General features: G+C 44.2%; 2 protein-coding genes across 2 annotated transcripts; both read left to right on the top strand.

Moving 5' to 3' along the window:
- Nucleotides 1-1,570: 1,570 nt before the first annotated feature.
- haus5 (HAUS augmin-like complex, subunit 5) lies at nt 1,571-9,668 on the top strand (the record flags this gene model as incomplete). Its single annotated transcript, XM_080860690.1, has 19 exons — nt 1,571-1,656; nt 1,788-1,850; nt 2,088-2,120; nt 2,240-2,264; nt 2,429-2,549; nt 3,122-3,281; nt 4,196-4,268; nt 4,398-4,492; nt 4,591-4,645; nt 5,142-5,266; nt 5,539-5,596; nt 5,803-5,939; nt 6,328-6,490; nt 6,967-7,047; nt 7,182-7,327; nt 7,637-7,733; nt 7,982-8,120; nt 9,105-9,237; nt 9,560-9,668. 19 exons carry the CDS (start codon nt 1,571-1,573, stop codon nt 9,666-9,668), a joined length of 1,899 nt encoding a protein of 632 aa, XP_080716816.1.
- A 580-nt stretch (nt 9,669-10,248) lies between these two features.
- ovca2 (OVCA2 serine hydrolase domain containing) lies at nt 10,249-12,232 on the top strand (the record flags this gene model as incomplete). The annotated part of the gene is made up of 2 exons (XM_080849843.1): nt 10,249-10,410; nt 11,709-12,232. Exons 1-2 carry the CDS (start codon nt 10,251-10,253, stop codon nt 12,230-12,232), a joined length of 684 nt encoding a protein of 227 aa, XP_080705969.1. The 5' UTR covers nt 10,249-10,250.
- Nucleotides 12,233-19,345: the final 7,113 nt, after the last annotated feature.

Raw genomic sequence — 19,345 nt, 5'->3', positions numbered from 1 at the left:
GGTTTAGGGAGTTGGCACTTGGGTTTAGTGTTCAGAGAAACCGAGGCATGTTTTGAAAAAATGTGTTTTAGGAACAGAGAAATACTGTACTGTAGAATATTTTACATTGTACTGTATTTGTAAAATTACAGTATACGTAAACAAATACAAAGTGCAACCATTGATGACCAAGACATATTCCTAAACATCAATACAAAGAGCCTAGCCACAGTGGACCATGTTCTAAGGCAGAACATCTCGAGAATGAAGCAGGTGTACAGGGTGCCTTTTGACAGAAACTCTGATAGAGTCAAACAATTACAGTATGATATGACTATGTGCAAGTAAGTCATATACGTTTCCACAACTGATTACGTCCTATCAGCACAGAAACATTACTGTACTGTATTGTAATCCAATCAAATGTTCAAATCAAACTGTATTTTCAGATGTTTCACAACACAACAATTGTCGATATTGTCTTGAGCAAGAACAGGATGCAGTCTAGTTTTTTTGTCCTTTTATTATTTTACATGTTTCTTTCATTTTTGAGTTAAAACATTATACAGTTACAATATTTTACAACAGGAGAAAGCATACAGTAACACTGGAGATGAAAAGGCATAATACTCCTGATAAGGCCTTCATACTAGTGTTTTCCCATTTCATAGTAGTGTTTTCCATTGAGCACATCAGTGTTCAATCAATGCTTAGAATGTCTACTCAAATAATGGTCTGTGTTTGTTGTTTGAAAACAAAATGCCCTTTTGAGGTGATATAATAGTGTTTTGAAACCAAAGTGTCATTTTGCAAGAGATATAAAGGGTTTTGCATTTTGTGTGAGTGGTTTTGGGATTTGTGTTTAGAGCTAAGAGAAACCGAGGCATGCTTTGAAAAAATGTGTTTTAGGAACAGAGAAATACTGTAATAACCAATCTGTCTGCGGCATAGGCTACCATCCGTAATCACAGGTCTTGACATATCATTGTGAAACAGGTAAAATTCAGTATTTTCCTCACAGCAATTCTGCTCTTAGCAAACATATACCAAAATGTATATTTGTGTTACAGTGCAGGTTGGATTTCTTTTTGCATGTCCGACTTGTTTAAAAGCACACTGCCACTACTTTTGGCCTCTGGCTCTCACGACAGATGACACCGAGAGGATTTTGGAGTGCCGTCTTTGAAGATGAAGGGAACAGAAATGAATAGGCTATTAGTTGAATGCTTGGGGTGACATCTACTGGTTGTTAGCTGCTACTTGTTTGACCGTTCAACTGACAGGCACCGCGTACTGAAGTACTTTCACAATGTCTACGTTGACATACTTCCCTACACAATTTAAATTGGTACCCAAATTTTGCAGCCTGTCATTATTATGACATTATTACTATTATTTTGTGTTACGTATGGATCAAAAACAAAGCTACGACCAATATCGCCACGCAGACTCTTATCTTGACAAATTCATCGGAAATTACGATGGCAAAAATAACCCATCAGCATCCGGTAGTGGGTTGGCGGTAAGTTAGAAATTCTATGTGTAGAGTCTCAACTAAATAGCAGAGTGGTGTGATCATAAATATACAAGCATGGTTGATCGGGATTTGAAACGTTGGGCCATTAAAGAATTCAACTATCCTTCAAATAAACTGCCACCTGACCGCTGTCTGAGAAAGTAAGTAAGAATATCTTCTGGAAAATGAAACGCACACACCCATTGATAGCATGCTAGCTCTACAGCTAACTCAATTTACTTTTTAGACTTGTCAACTCTCTCAAGTGTCTTTGATCGTTGCCTGGTTTTAGGTTTTGTGCTGGTCAACGCAGCTCTATTTGGAAGTATGTCACTCAACGAGTGTTGAAAGAGAAGTGAGTATTATTTTTCTTAACGTTGATTCGGGACCAGAGACGCGTTCAAATTCGGCAAACAGAAGTCAACATGGTTTCTTTTAACTTTTAAACTTGAACGTTTTAGGTAAACATTGATTAAACAAAAAAAAACTGATTCATACGATAACTGTCAAGTCCATATAAAAGTCACGTCTACTATAACAATCAACTGTACTGTACACTATAATATGTATGTTGTTTTCTTCTTGGTTACAGAAAAGTTGAAATCAGAAGGAGGAACGTCAATTGGTATCCTTTTACTGAATCTGCCTGAAATGACTCAAAGTCATACCCCCGCATTGACCAGTAGATGTATTGTGCACAGTGCATACACTGGTTTTATTTTCCTTGACAGTGTGACTTTTCAGGTACAAAAGGCTAGAGGACGATGAGGTAAGGTGTTGTGGTGTTGCTCTTGTCTCTTTTTGCTGTGATTGACTCTCGAGGCTCGTAGAAGTGTACCCAGAGAGGCTTCTACCCAGTGTGAAATGCAGCCTTGATGTGAGTGCTTATCACCTGAGCTCAAATTGTACCCCTTGTGTGCTGGTGCCCCACAGCTGAAGACAGTGGAGGCTGTTCGTAAGCGAGAGATCCAGAGGGAGATCAAGGAGCTGAAGGCTCAAATACACAAGCAAGACTCGACCATCAAAGAAGCTGAGGAAGATCTGGAGAGGAACGGTGAGGATTTCTGGTTTTTCAATGATCTTAATAATTTTTTCATACAGTCAGGAAGCTACAACTACCAGTTAATAGAACAGTAACCAGGAAGGGGAAATCCCATAAAGGAAAGTTTCAAGGGACCATGACCTGGACAAGGACAGCGCTGGAACATGCTAGGCAGTGTAGATTTTCAGTCTCCATTCCTGACACATTGTCTGAATTAAAGACCTAAGCATAAACATAAGAATAATTTTCACTGAAAAGTTTGACATCATTGTTAAAGCTAATAGCATAGCTAATGACATTAGTGTGGATTCAACTTTGTGTGCTGCAAGTGTATGGTTTTGGTGTCTGTGTGCAAATGTTGTGTGCGCTGTGCTTGTGTTCATGTGTGTGTCTGTGTACAAATGTGTGTGTGTGTGTCTGTTGAATTGTCTGTGCAAATGTTGTTTGTGTGTGTGTGTGTGAAAGCAGAGAAGGCGTGCAGAAGGCGTCTCATGTCGAGAGCTGGTCTCGACATGAGGAGCGCGGTAGCTGAGAGCTGATGGGTTTGTGTTTGTGTTTGTGTGTGTGTGTGTGTGTGAGAGCAGAGAAGGCGTGCAGTGAGAGCTGGTCTCGACATGAGGAGCGCGGTCGCCGAGAGCTGTTGCTACGGAGCTTCCTGCAGCGCTGTGGCGACGTGAGGAGGAGCCTAACTGATCACACTGAGCCTTTCAGAGAGCAGAGGCGGGCCCTGGAGGAGCACCTCAGGTAGACAGCATACACACACACACACACACACACACACACAAGCAAGTATTCTACACACACACACACACACACACACAAGCAAGTATTCTACACACACACACACACACACACACAAGCAAGTATTCTACACACACACACACACACACACACACAAGCAAGTATTCTACACACACACACACACACACACAAGCAAGTATTCTACACACACAGACACACACACAAGCAAGTATTCTACACACACAGACACACACACACAAGCAAGTATTCTACACACACACACACACACACACACACACACACACACACACACACATACACATACAAGCATTCTGCACACCCAACCATCTTACACCCACACACCCACACACACAAGCATCCTGCACACTCAATCTACACACAGGGCACTACAAAACACCACAAAGCCGCCAACCCTACACACATCCTCCTGATAAACTGGAAATAAGAATTTACTCCTCATTTTTCAACACCATGCAGTTGTCCAGAGACCTTGTAGAGCAGGGGTCTCAAACTCAGGCCCAGGAGCCAAATCCGCCCCCCAAGTGATTTTATCTGGCCCGCAAAGTTCCATTGATTTAAAAAATTGATTTAAATAAATGACCAGATTGGACGCTCATCGGCCCCTGGGTAATTTGAGTGGGACTGTAAGGACTTTGAGTGTACACACACACACACACACACACACACACACACTGCAGTGAAGTGTCTGCTCTATCTTCTATGGGATAGCCACACTGTTGGCTCACATTTACACTCACACTCATTCATACATTATCTCATCCAAAGCTACTTCTGCTTAAGGCATACATTTGAACAGTTCTTGTGGGAATGTTTAATTCTGTCTCTTGATGGCAAATAAATACTGGCTCGTCCTATTCTTCCTGCCCACCATGTAGCAAGGGAGAAGTGGAGTTGTCCTTCGACCTCTCTGAGGGAGGAGACGGCCTTAATGTGGAGCCTCTTGTTATGGTGAGTCTTACGACAAAATACGACACAAAATTGCCCATTTATTTCTAGTCACATTACTTCCCCATGTTTGGCAGATTTTTGCTGAGTAAAAAGGTGTTTTAAGTCCTCGTGTCCCATCTTTAACCCCAGCATGAGGTGAGAAAGCTGTGTGAGGACCGGGTGCAGTTTCTCAGGTCTGTACAAGCTGAAGATGAACAGAACAAATCTGCTGCATTAACAGACTAGTGAGTAGCCACTCCTGTTCAGTCAGTCCTCAACAGCTCTAAACCACTCATATTCCTGCAAATCCCTTTTCAACTTCATCTGTCTGTTCCTGTTTTAGCCTGACTCCAGCTCAGAGGGAGGCTTCCTATAAAGACTGGTTAAATGCTGTCAAGGTACATGTCCATCTTGCCCTAAGACTCAGAAGTCAAGTCAAGTCAAATTTATTTATAGAGCACATTTCCAAATAGCTCACGCTGACCAAAGTGCTGTACAATTAAATCACAATAAAATAAAATATCAAAACAAATAGAAAACAGAAACAAAAAAATTAGATCACAAAAAAAAATCTAATAGAAAAACAGAAGCAACATACTCAACTAAGCATCTATATACACATAAAACCAACAGAAACACCTCTTACAGAAAGCAAATATGCAAATTATCAACCAAAATCAGGAAGTGTATAGAAGGGGCCACAAGCATACCTGTGTTGTGTGGCCTAATGTTTTTTCTGCTCTCCATACCATGTTGTGCAGTAATCTGCACATGACAATAGCTTGATCCAGTAATTACGTCATGCCATGAGAATCGCTAGTTTGTCTAGATGACGTGTAGCATGGTGGTGTGCCTCTCCTCTCCTCCCTCTTCTGACCCCGCTGTGGTCCTCAGGCCTTTCTGCAGACTCACCCTCCCAGACACGTGCTGTCTGCCTTCTACGTGCTCACCTACCAGCAGCAGAGGGCCCACCAGCAGCCCCCGGCCTCTGAGGGGGGAGATGCCCCCGTCAAGCACAGGTGGGTGCCTCTGGGAGTGTCATCACCTGCCTGTTTCCCTCAATCTGGCCTGCTCATTGGATAGTTGATGAGGTTATTGTTTTTGGGTTGTGGGCCACTCAAAATGACCCATGTCAGGTGCTTAGGGATGGCAGTACAAGGATAATATCATATATTATAAATATGTGACGTGCTTAGGGATGGCAGTACAGGGATAATATCATATATAATATATATGTCCGGTGCTTATGGATGGCAGTACAGGGTGAATGATCATTTCTGTGATGCCACAGGTCCCAAGAGGAACAGATAAAAGAGGAGAATCGACCCTCACTCAAGACTCTGTTTCAGGTCAGATTGGTTTCATATGTAGCCATACGTTTGTAGTGATTTAAGCCATTTACAAAATGTGAGGGAGTGTGTCTCGTGTGTATGTGTCTATATATATATATATACAAATATATTTATACAATATTTGTGTTTTATCTGTTGTCTGTTTATGTTGTGTGTGTGTGTTTATGTTTTCTTTTGTGTGTGTGTGTGTGTGTGTGTTCCAGGCAGCCTGGGCAGAGGCGGAACGGAGTGTGGTGGAGTTAACCCAGACCCGTTCCAGGACTCAAGAGGTCCAGAACGCCATCAGAGTCCTTCTCAACAAAGAGATGATGCTGCTGGACGAACAAGACCACCACAAGCAGTATGCTCACACTCACCTTAACTTAACATTGGCAGGACATCTACATTTACTTCTGTATTCATCTAGTTGAGATATTGGAAGTGAACCAAAGGGAATTTCATCAGTAGTTTGGGAATTTTGGTAGGAAAAAGGAGTGGGAACCCATTGGAATCTAGATAGATGTTTGGGAGTCTTTTTAATAAAAATAAGTTGGCACCCAAGTTTAGTGAGCTGGGAATGTTGTTGAAAATGAGTGGGAACCCATGGAAATGTAGATTGAAGTTGGAAATATAACTGATTGAGAAATTATTTAAATGTAGTGGAAAGGTTGGGAATATTGATGAACGAGTCTGGAATATGGGAATATTGATGAATGAATTGGTCCCCTGCTGCCTCCTGTCTTCCCCAGCTCTGCACTGAGTCAGAGGCTGCAGAGGGTGTCCAAGGCTGCGGAGAGGAGGAGCATACAGGAACAGTGTGCCCAGATTGAGGCGCAGGCTCTGCAGATGGAGAGGGACGCACACAGTCTCCGTGAGCAGCAGAAGGGCATCTTGGGCCTCAGAAGGACAGTGGTGAGAGAGGGTTTAAAACAGAGACAGTCTACTGTAGGACGGGACCTGAAGGGCAGTCAGTGGTGAAAGAGGGGTTTAAAACAGAGACAGTCTACTGTAGGACGGGACCTGAAGGGCAGTCAGTGGTGAAAGAGGGTTTTAAAACAGATAATGTAGGACAGGGCCTAAAGGGTCTTCCATGCTGGCCCAACAGACCCCAACAATGTCAGCATTCTAGAACTGGCTGTTTGGAATGTTGGTAGAGCAGGTGGCACCCAGTGGTTGGAGGTTGGGGTGCTGTGTATTATTTGTATTATTTATCATTATGGTGGTATTATTTATCATTGAAGTAAACTTTCAGGTGCTCATAAATTTGTGTACTAGTCAGAGAACCATTAAATCCATTGTTGTTTTGAAGGCCAAGATTGGAAATGGTCAGGTTTCACCTTGACCCCTCAGCTCATTTTCCGATTCAGAACATCTCTTTGGTGTTGTAGGCTAACAGACAGGAGAAGGTCCGAGAGCTCATCACAGCGATCTCCTTATTGCAGAAGGAGCTCATCCACATGCACTCTGAGGTACTGGCCACACATTCAAATAGTGTATGATGTGCTTATGTGCATTAGTGACGTGTTGGAGGATGTGTGATTAAGTGTTTATATGCAGGAACAGTCACCTACGTGTCAATCTACTCCGCTCTCTCTCTCTTCAGATCAGGCAGTTCCTGAAGGCCAACCTGTTCCCTCTGTACGGGGAGATCATTGAGCTGACTGGCTCTCTCTCTAACTACGTGTTCATGGAGACACGCCAGTTTGGGAGCGTGTCAATGGCTGCCCTGGACTGCAGGGAGCTCAATGGGTATGAATTATGAATTATGAAGTGTGTGTGTGTGTGTGTGTGGGGGGGGGGGGGGTTCTGATTTGGGTCCTAAGCTATTATGTGGTTATACCTATTCTGTGTGGTTGCATTTTAAGGCATGGTGTTGTAGCCGTGATGTCCACAGAGGGGTCTTTCTGGTACTGGTCTTACCCTAGATACATTTTTAGACATGCACGTTTCTAGTTCTGATATAACCGTAGATGTAGTTGAAGACATGCATGTTGTTGTGACCCATGTGAAACATGTCGTGTTCTTATGAAATAAAATGTGCTTGTGTCTATCCCTCAGAGATCGGAAGGTCCCTGCGTGTCAACTCTCCATTTATCGAATAAACTCCCCACGATTCGTCAAACTGTGCAACAGTTTGGATTTCCCCTTGTACAAGGTGAACTATGGCCTACTGCAGTTACCACAGGGTCCCTCTTATTGTCTGTCAGTTCAGAAATAATGATGGCTGAGGGAAAGATTGCCCTGAATGTTGAAACATGGGGAGCTAGAGCTGAAAAATAAATACCCCCTGTTGGAGCTGTGGGATGGGTGTTCTACACCTGTTCTTAATTTCTGCTCCGTTCTACTCTGTGCTGGACGACGTTCTTGTCTGGTTCCACTGCTGATTGCAGCTTTGTGTTTTAGGCCCCAGCTGAGCTGCTGAGCCACGTGGCCTTCCAGCGTGTCCTGCTTCGTCGCCGTAGAAACGCCCTCCTGCTTCTCTCCTCCTCCACGGCTGCCGTATGCAAAGCCATCACCCAGCTGCCTGTGCCTGACTGCAAGGGTATGAGCTCAAAGCAAATTCACCTTTTTAAACATCGCCTGTCTAATTAATCATTTTGTCTGAGTCATACTGAATAAATAGTTTTTATATTTGGTATTGTTGTTGTTGTTTGTTGTTTCATAGTATTTCAATTTTGATTTTTGTTGTGTGTAATATTTTTCTAATGTTTTATTACAGTCTAATAGTAGTATAACAGTGTCTGCTAAATACCTTAACCATATCCCAAGCTGCATTATGCACCATTGAATTACTTGGTGTCATCCTCAAAGTTATTATGATGGTATATGGTCATGTGAAGGACAGATGAACACACCGGTCATTCCCATTAGCCGCCCAGCCTAAGCACCACTTAGTTCTGTGGTCCAGTATGGCACATCCCACGAATATGTAAGCAGCACGAGCAGGCAAGCAAGCTTTGGCTGCTGTGGGACTTAGCCAGGCTTTGCATGCCTGTTAGGTAGGTAGCTTGCTAGTTTTAAAACTCCTGGTAGGTAGGTGGCTTGCTAGTTTTAAAACTCCTGTTGCTAGTTTTAGACCAAAACTGCCTACTGTTGCTTTAAATAGAAGCAGATGGGCTGGAATGCTGGTTGGGTAGAAAGGAAGATTGTATTGTACACTTGTGAGGTTGTAGGTCTGCAGGCAGTGCTTCGATTGTCTGGGCAGAACTGTGTGTTTGAGTCCTGCTATTGGAGATAGGCCCTAGTTTGGATAGTTGGACTAACTCTTTTCCCCCGATATTCTCCTTTCAGCTCTGCCTAACAATTTTTTAATTTGTTTGTATGTCTCATTGTTTTCAACGATGCTGTGTAGCCACTTTGTAATTGTGTGTGTGTGTGTGTGTGTGTGTGTGTGTGTGTGTGTGTGTGTGTGTGTGTGTGTGTGTGTGTGTGTGTGTGTGTGTGTGTGTGTGTGTGTGTGTGTGTGTGTGTGTGTGTGTGTGTGTGTGTGTGTGTGTGTGTGTGTGTGTGTGTGTGTGTGTTTCAGCTCTGCTGGAGAAAGTGCAGTCTGTGGATGATGACCTCCAGAGGACAGTGCTGCCCAGGGCTGCTGAGGCCCTTAGCCACTGCAACAAGGGCCTAGACAGCTGCTCCCAAGTCAAGACTGCCATCAAACACTGGTGCGGGTCCAACAGCCAAACCCACACCAAGCAAACACCCACACCAACACCCAGCAAACACCCAGCCCGGCCTGTCCGTCAGTCCTGTGGCATAGTCTTATTCTCATCTCCTATATGTTTTAGGCTCACTTCTCTTGGCTGTCTTAGTCGTATCAACAACAGGGTCACAAAATATTGAGTTACATGAATGTAATCTTGATTGATTGTTTTAGAGTCTCTGATAGCCAGCATGCTCGTCTGCATTCTAGTTTTTCTAGTCATGTCATGTTTCTATATAGCTCTCTCTCTCCCTCTCTGATCTGTCTGCCATCTTCGTGTCCAGGTGGGAGCAGCCGGCCCAGTTTGCCTTGCCAGAGATGTGTGTGGAGGGGAAGACCTTACTGCAGTGGCTCTACAGGTGGCAGCGGGCCACAAAGAAACATGAAGTTTGAATGTGCATGTGTGCTGTTGGGATGGTAGACAATAGGACTGTCACATAGTGTGATGTCCACCAGGTCCTCTACACATGTGGAATATGGTATTGGTGATGTCTAATGTATTGTTATGTCCGACTGACACCAACTTCTGTGGCAAGATACAGATGCCACTTTGGCAATGTCAAGGCTTCAGAAAATACTGCCTGTACTTTTGTAGACATAACTTGCAAAAAAAAAAAAATGCCTGCCAGCCTAACCTTCAGTTATACTTTGTGAGATGAGTTTGCTTAAAGGATGTCTATCATTTTTAGTCATTGTCTCAGCTTTATGTGCAATACCTTGAATTAAACATGTCAAATTTAGAATGAAGAGGTTTTATTTCCGTCAATCTTAAACACTGACTTATAGTTACTACATTACAAAACATTTTCTTTTTTGGTATGGCAAATGAGATTTGTAAATCCCATTTCTGTAACTCCAGACCTGTAGGGGTGATATTGATTCATTCTCATAGAGTCTATACTGTCTATGGTCAAAACTGTAGACCTGATACTTAAAAGGCAAGCTGACTGAACGCTGTAGTAGACTTCTAAATTCATGTCTGCTACAACTCCCTTGCGTATTTTATGCCTTCATGGCTACCGTCAGAATGCCGTCAGCTTTCGAGAGAAAACAGGAGCTTTAAGAAAACTCCTGAAGAACCGGGTAGAACTGGTGTACATCACAGCCCCACACGAAGTTCCATGTCAGGTTGACAGTAAGTTCAGTATTTCTGCCTGCAGTGCTCAACAGTGAGATTGTGCTTTTCTTAATCAATTAGGATGATCACTAGGTTTTTATTGAACATCTTCGTGTTTTTTCCAGACCGCAAATCAGCTGATATAACCAAACTCCACGCGCACACGGTCATATCCAAGCTTCGTCTGCTGTCCTACCGTGGACACTACGTAGAATAATAGCAACGTGTTTTTATGAATTGCAGTGATTTAAACATCACTAGCTTGGTGAGCCGTGGCATTCAAGTGTTGCTCATTTGCTAATTAACTGCGTAATCATTAAACCTCACAGAACATTTTAGAGCCAAGTTCTCTGTGCAGGTTGAGGTAGCTATGGTGTCAGTGCCTTTGCCCATATGCAAAGATTTCGAATTGCGTCAGATAACCGATAGCACCTCCCCTGATTAGGCCTAGGTGTGATGTTCTTCCTCTTCTCTCGTTAGAAAGTGAAAGTATTTTTGTTCTGTGGCCAAAGTTGGAGTCCCATTATCATCACGCTTCCTGTAGGTTTAGGCCTAGTTCTATGAGTTTATATGTATCAAATGAAGGTACAAGGTCTTAACCACCAGTGTTGTCACACTGACCCTCTCCCCTCTCCTTTCCTTTCTTCTCTCATATTCTCAGTCATTTTTCCCACTCTGACACTCTTACTTATCTATTTTCGGAACCTTTGAAACGCTTTCATGGATTTATACTCTTTCTCTCTTCCTCCTCGCAGACATTCTCTGCACCTCTTTCCCACACTCTTCCCCTCAATCTCTCTCTCCCACACTCTTCTTCTTATTTTGATCTCTCTCTCCCACACTCTTCCCCTCCATTTCTCTCTTTCCTCTGCCCCTCCATCTCTCTCTCTCTCCCACACCCTTCCCCTCCATCTCTCTCTCTCTCTCTCTCTCTCCAACACTCTTCCCCTCCATCTCTCTCTCTCTCTCCAACACTCTTCCCCTCCATCTCTCTCTCTCTCCCCCACTCTCTTCCCCTCCATCTCTCTCTCTCCCCCACAATCTTCCCCTCCATCTCTCTCTCTCCCACACTCTTCCCCTCCATCTCTCTCTCTCTCTCCCACACACTTCCCCTCCATCTCTCTCTCTCGGCCACTCAGTTAAATACAATACGTTTTATTGGCATGACCATTAAAAGAAAATAGTGTTGCCAAAACATAGACCATAGAAACATTGAAACATTGAAAATACACAGACATAGAATATAAAACATGTGGAAAACACACACACACACACACACACACACACACTTATACATATACATTTACTGTGTTTAGATTCTCAGGACTCTGGAAAGGCACCCGTTTCCTCCGGTGAGAACCCAAGGGGCTGGTGGTTCTCTGATGCCCAGCAGCGTAGCTTCAGTGCCGGGCAGGAGTGCGACGCCAGCCTGGGCCTGGAGGAGAGCGTGGAGGTGGTGCGGTCGGCGGTGCAGGAGCAGGGCCCCTTCGATGGCATCCTTGGCTTCAGTCAGGGCGCCGCCATGGTGGCCATGCTGATCGCTATGCAGGAGCGCAGCCTTGAACCAGTCCTCAGCTTCCGCTTCGCCGTCATTGTGTCAGGGTTCCGCAGCGCCTGTGTCCAGCATGCGCGGTTCTATGACGACCCCGTCGCCATGCCAACGCTGCATGTGTTTGGGGAGGAGGATGCCGTTATTCCCATCCAAATGAGTCGGGATCTACTCACAGTTTTTAAGGAACCTGACGTTCTGACGCACTCAAGAGGACATTTTGTTCCAGCAACTTCTGCACACAAACCAGTTTACCTGAACTTCTTCCAGAGGTTTCAGAAACAGACATGAAGTCTTAATCTGCTTTTTCTGTGGGTCTACTGGGGGGTTCTGACATGGAATAAAAGTCTCTCTGTAATGACTTGTCTGTTGATTTTGCTTTATGGTATATTGAATAGCAGATGCCCTTTGGAAAATATGCTACATTTTCTCTGCTGGGACCTTGAACACAGTATATCAGTGTCCTGTTCACCACTTTTGTATTGCGCCACATTAAAGGGTGCAGTACCAATTTCTGCCTCATGGAGGTGTGAGTGAATCTTTCTGGGAGGTGTGTGTGTGTGTGTGTGTGTGTACTACAACACAGATTAACTGAGAGAGAGGGAGAACTCTGTGTACTTTTGCAGGACAAGTATTACACTTAGAATTATTTCCAGATGTGTAGGGAATGTTTTTTTCTGTCTCTCTCTTTCTCTGTCCCTCTCATCATTCATGACTCATTTCGGCATGCTTCGACACTGAAGTGTTTGATTCTTGGTGAAAACATGGTGATTATCCTCAGCTGTACTATGAACATTTCCCAGTTCTGTGTGTCTATGTGTGTGTGTGGGTGTGTTTACCTGTCATATTGATAGATGAGGCAATGAGCCTTCACCCTTTTCTAACCTCCTCTCTCTCTCTCACACACACACACACACTATCTCATACACAATGAAATGACACATACTTTCCATTTCTTCCCTTCGCATCACAAAACTCTCTCTCTTGCTTACACATAGAATACTCACCCTCCCCCCTCTCTGACAGAAGATACTCATTTAGTCCATCCCTATAACCTCGTTCTCCCTCTTTCTCATGCATAGAATACTTATTCTCTCCATTTCACAGAAGACACTAATAACTGCCATCTCTCTTCCTCCCTCCCACCCTCTCTTCCTCATTCTCTCTCTCTCAGACAAATACACAGACTAGAAGACCATCTCACTTTCTTACTTCCTCCCATGTCTGTCAGTCTGCAGGATTTATTTATTCTTCATGTGAGCTGACTTAGTGCAGTTTACCTTTTTTAAATCTCTTACATTTCTATGCTCTTTTATGTGGTCATTAGCAAAGCTCTTTGAATTACCAAAGCGTATGAATCATGCTCTACTGTATAAATAAACTTGCCTTGCCCTGCCTCCCCTGTGTTTTTCCATATTAGACTTAAGAATGTACTCATCTTAAATATGTACTCATGTTAAATATGTGATCTTGTGGTCCCCTCTACATCAACACCTGGGTCTGATAAAGATGGGAGTGAGAGGGAGGAGGAGAGGAGCAGGGAAATGAGAAACCCAGATTTCCTAACTGCCAGTAAGTCTGAGCGCTGGGCTGTGACTCTGTCACTCAGGAATCCAGCCTCTTGCGCAACTGCGGGACAAACACACACTCGAGGAGAGGCGAGGAGGAGGAGAATGAGGGAGAAAAGAATGTGTGTGTATGGAGAGGCATGATAAGTGGGCAGAGCTGTGTGTGTGTGTGTGTTGGGGGGGTATTTGGAGCAGGGTATTGTAGGGGCGTTGCATGAGGCTGATGGGGCTTTCACAGAGAACCTTAAGGGTGATGGAGAGTCAGGAGAACTAGAGACCAGAGAGAACCTCTAGATGCCCTCCATGGTGACGGACCAGTGAAGGTCGATCCAGCAAGTCTTCATACCATCTTGACACGATCTGGAGCATCCACACATCATGTGGATTCTCGTGGAATTCTCCTGGGAACTACCTATGTGTGTATGTGTGTGTCTGTGCGTGTGTGAGAGCTCAGCCACTACTGCTGGACTTGGTCGTCTCTTTGTCTGGAGGTGCTCTGAGGCAATCAGTGGCACCAGCTGTACGCTACTCTTCCTCTGACTTACGACTTTTCGAGACTGAAGTTTGTGGTTGTGAGTGTAAGCGTGTGTATGTGTGCGTGTGTGAGAGAGAGAGAGAGAGAGAAAGCGATTGTGTGTGTGTGTGTTTACAGCATTTAATAGATGATGTGCTCTTGCTCTTGGCCTGCAGTCCAAACCACACACGCTCACACTGTGTTCTCTGTGTGGTGGGGGCATGGCATGGCGGGACGGACTGTTTATGCAGACTGTTGGACTAACTCACCAGACCTCGACTGGACCTGCCTAACAGCATGAACTTCTCTGGACATGAGGCAGGGCTCTGGGCAGGCACTGGAGCTTCTCATGGGGGAGTTTGGTGAGCTGATCCCAATGAGTATCTCAGTGTGGGGAGGACTTCAATAACTTTATTATTGGTGTTTTATTTCAAATTTGGCAATGATTCTTTGTCATGATTCGGATTTGTTTTAAGTGGGTTTGATGCCTCCTCTGGATTCACCAGGTATGACTGGGTACAATCACTTTATGTGAGAATGCTGATCAATCAATCTTTTCTACATGTGGCCGTTTTCTTTACTGTTTTGAATTAAGGACCTTATAGTAGTTGTTTAAACCAGGAAACCATGTATCTTCCTTCCTTTTTTAGGAGCATGAGGAGAGAATATAGTGCCTGTATGAAGTCATTGTGTAGTCTATATGTAGTCATTGTGTGGGCTATATGTAGTCATTGTGTAGTCTATATGTAGTCTGGATGTAGTAATTGTGTAGTCTATATGTAGTCATTGTGTGGGCTATATGTAGTCATTGTGTAGTCAGTATCGGAAGGTTGGGTCTCTGGTCTTCCCAGAATGTCTACTGTAGCGTGGGGTCTCACATGTCTAGTGTTTACAAACAGTCGGGAGGAGTAGGGGAATGGAAGAGAGAGGAGCAAAAGCAGAGAACCTACGCTGACAGAGAGAGAGAGGAGGGGAGAGAGGGATAGAGAAGAGGAGGGGAGAGAGAGGAGGAGGGGAGAGAGAGAGATGTGAAAGAGAGAAAGAGGAGGAGGAGAAAGGGAGAGAGATAGAAAGGAGGAAGGGAGAGAGAGGAGGAGAAAGGGAGAGAGACAGTTAGGAGGAAGGGAGAGAGAGATAGTGAGGAGGAGGGGAGAGAGAGAGGAGTGAGAGAGAGGAGGAAGGGAGAGAGAGAGAGAGGAGAAAGGGAGAGAGATAGATAGGAGGAAGGGAGAGAGAAAGAAGAGGGGAGTGAGAAAGAGGAGGGGAGAGAGAGGAGGAAGGAGAGAGATGGAGAGAGATGGAGAGAGAGGAAGAGGGGAGAGAGAAAGAGAGCAGGAGGGGAGAGAGAGGAGGAAGGAAGAGAGAGAGAGGAAGGGAGAGATAGATATAGAAGAGGAGGGATATAGAAGAGGAGGGGAGAGAGAGAGGAGGAAGGGAGAGAGAGATGGAGAGAGAGGAAGAGGGGAGAGAGAAAGAGCAGGAGGGGAGAGAGGAGGAAGGGAGAGAGAGGAGAAAAGAGAGAGATGGGGGAGGAGGGGAGAGAGAGAGGAGGATGGGAGAGAGAGAGAGAAAGAGAGGAGTGGAGTGAGTGAGGAGGAGGGGAGAGAGAGAGAGGAAGAAGGGAGAGAGAGAGAGGGGAGTGAGAGAGTAGGAGGACCTTAGGCTCTGTGTGTCTGTGTGGTGAACATGTTTGTTTTACTGTGATCCCACAGACTTGGGTGTTTGAAATCAAGAGCGGCTTTAGATTTATTAGCTGATGACAGCTCTCTGGCCAACAGCGCACAGATGGGAGGAGGAGGAGGAGGAGGAGGAGGAGGAGGAGGAGGAGAGGGAGGTGGTGGAGAGGGTGGAGGAGGAGGTGGTGGAGGGACAGGAGTTAGGAGTTGCTTAATATCATCAAGAGCCAGAATGACTTGAATGGTTTATGGGTTTCCTGTTTATCTGGACACAGCGTTCTGCATGGAAGGCTGAACGCATGGTTCAAATTCTCTCTCGCTCTCCCTCCCTCTCTCTCTCTCTCTCCCTCTCTCTGTATGTCTCTTCCTCTCATTCTCTCTCCAGGGTTTTTCTTGTCTCTCTCCATATCTCAGTCAGCATAGGTTTTCTGTCATTTCAATTCAATTCAAAGGCTTTATTGGCATGACTGCATACAATACATTTACATAAAATGTAAAAATGTACAATCACAATTAATACAAATAAATAATAATAATAATAATAATAATAATTCATAGATAGTAACAAATGTGGTATAAAAACATTTCTCTCTCTCTCTGTTTCTCCTCAGTTCTCCCTTCCTCTCAGTGTGTTTCTCTCTCCTCCTATGCCTGCTAGTCAGAGGAGCGTTCTCTGGCCTGTGACAGATTGTACCACCCGTTTTTATGCCTCTGTTTGCCTGTGGGAACACCGACCACCCCCGATAGCTCAGGCATCGTGCAATACCCACGAGTTTGGGGTGTGTGTGTATTTCAATGTGTGTATGTGTGTGTGGTGAGGGTGGTTGTGCATAATTGGGGATCTTGATGTGTGTGTGTGTACACATGTGTTGTGTGTTTGTGTGTGTGTGTTTATTTCCTGTCTGGAGTCCCTGTGCGCTTCTCCATGAACAGTAAGAGTTTATGTGCTGTGATGTGTACTCTGTGTGTGTCAGCACATGAACTCTTGCAGTGCAGGGAGGAGTCGCCCCTGAGGGAGGGTGAGCGTGTGCGAAGAGTGTGCGTGCATTTGGATGAGTGTGTTTGTGTGTGTGTGTGTGTGAAGAGTTTGTGTGCATTGTGTGTGTGTGTGCATGTGTGTGTGTGTGTGTATGCATGTGTGTGTGTGTGAAGAGTGTGAGGGATGTTTCTTCTGCATCTCTTTCCCTCTCTCTCTCTTTCACAGTCTTATCTAAAGCTTCTCTCCATGTTCCCTTTTTCCTCCCGTCCTCCAGCTCCTCTCCTCTTCTTAGTCTGTCTCTCCAATAGATAAAAGTCCCAGACAAAAACTGAGCGTCCGCATCAGAGTGTGTGTGTGTGTGTGTGTGTGTGTGTGTGTGTGTGTGTGTGTGTTGGAGCAAAGAAGAGACTTTATTGATATATGGTCAACACGTCTCCACATATTGCACCAAACCTGAAGTTCTAGTTTTTCAAGTTTTTATTTTCTGCATCATTAAAGATGAATACGTTCATTTCTTCAAACATGACACATGACTTTTTTTCTTGGCTTGAGTTTTTTTCCACAATTTTTTTTATAAGGTCTTGTGTTTTTGTGTGTAGTAATCCACCTTATGAAAAATTAATTTGTAAACTTTTACTGACCTCTAGGTGGCAGCATAGGCTTTCAGATTATCATGAGACATGACGAGGCAGAGGCAGACAAAACTAAAAGATTCTGCCATTCGCAGGCACAGAGGAGATGTGAGCCGCCACTTCATAAACCCGACCCCTGACTGACTCAATCCTACAGGCCCCAACTCCAGAACTGACCAACCGGCCTCTGCAGCAAAGACCCCTTCAGTCTTAAGACTGGACAGTGTTTCCTAAAAGCATTGCTGTAAGAAGCCATGGGCACTAAAAGATAGTTTAAAAGGTCAGTCAATTTTAGTGATGGTCACAGCACAACAAAGCCTTTGGGATATGAAGTACTGGACTGGACTTTACTGCCTACTCAGAATGCAGGGTTTTCCAGTAGAGCTCTGTACCGGAGATGAATAGCTATAATATTTTTCTTCATAGCTAAATAGACTGATATCCAAGTGCACTCATTAGTCAGAGTTGTAGGTACAGGAAGTAAACAGGTACCCCTCTGGGACTGGGTATGGCGCCCTCAGGCTGCACATGCTCACAGAAACTACTCAAGCCTTTAAATATTTTAGATCAGTGATGGTAAGAGATCTTCACACCCCTCTCTTCAGCGTGTGTTGCACACAAGAATCATTGGCACATTTGGTTTGTTGACATGCAAAGCCATGTTGCTGATCTATGGCATTGTCATGTGAAGGTCTGTGACTGATCTATAGCATTGTCATGTGAAAGTTTGTGATTGATCTATAGAAAGTGAAGGTCTGTGACTCATCTATAGCATTGTCATGTGAAGGTCTGTGACTCATCTATAGCACTGTCATGTGAAGGTCTGTGACTCATCTATAGCATTGTCATGTGAAGGTCTGTGACTCATCTATAGCATTGTCATGTAAAGGCATGTGATGGATCTATAGAATGTGAAGCCCTGTGACTGATCTATAGCTATAGCATTGTCAGTCTGAAGGTTGATGCCCACTGAAACTGAGTTATAATCTCAGCTGTCTCTGGGGGGTTGGCCTTGAGGTGTTCCAGACTGTGACATCACACACTTCCTTATAATCATTGGAAAGGTACAACAGAAGACGGTTTTATCTCTTCTTGATCTATGACCGTCTCAGGCCTGGCATAGACGTCCAAGGGTTTCAGGTGTGTAGGCATTGTATTGCAAGGATTTCAAACATCCCCTGTTTTGAAATATCGGAGAACAGAAAACTCAAACATCAGCAGAATAGGGGCATTTCTAAATATTTATCTGATGAACAGTTACATATTTACAAGAGAAGACTTAATTCACTACCTATGATTTGTACATCATGTTCTTCATTACATCATCATTTTAACATCAGTAAAAGTGCAACCATCTCTCTTCTTGCACCAAAGCCAACACTTTGTAAACAACTTTCTGTAGTAGTTGAAGAGCAAAGTGTGGCATAAAAGAGCTGCAACAAGCAATAACACAGCTTCCCCATAAAAGACAAGGCTAAAATGGTTATTAAAGAGAATAAAATATGACAGCAAACTACTCATAGCATATTATATGTTTTCCTTTTTTTTTTGATGCCACAGTTGGTTTCTCAGCCAAGTTTACAGCCAAGCATCCTCACTGTCCAGATTAGACGAAGTATGGTAGTTTGGTCTGCGTTGATGATCATTTGATTTATTTTGCCCACACTAAGGGATCCCTTGTTAGGATAGAAAGTGTAGTTGCTGTGACATAATGGAGAGGCCATGTTCTCATCCATGTAAAGATAACTATGCATTGTTAAAGCCCCTCAGAGGTTTGGGGCAACTGAGATTAATCAAAGAGAGTTCATCAAACAGACTACTCGTGTTTCCTCGAGTGCTTTCGAGCGTTGTGGTGCTGAGAGACGGCAGGAAACAGGTTTGTTACAACCCTTCTGAGTCTGGAGTCTGAGACCCTTTCGTGCTCCGACTAAAAAGGAACTTCTCTGAGCTGCAAGCTCCAAGCTTATGACAGATAGTTCGATCTTTATGTAACACTCATATAAAGACTTCATATAGCTATCCTTTATCGGAAACC

Source organism: Sprattus sprattus (assembly GCF_963457725.1).
Source record: "Sprattus sprattus genome assembly, chromosome: 1".
Taxonomy (NCBI): domain Eukaryota; kingdom Metazoa; phylum Chordata; class Actinopteri; order Clupeiformes; family Clupeidae; genus Sprattus; species Sprattus sprattus.
This window is presented reverse-complemented; position numbering and strand designations above follow the sequence as displayed.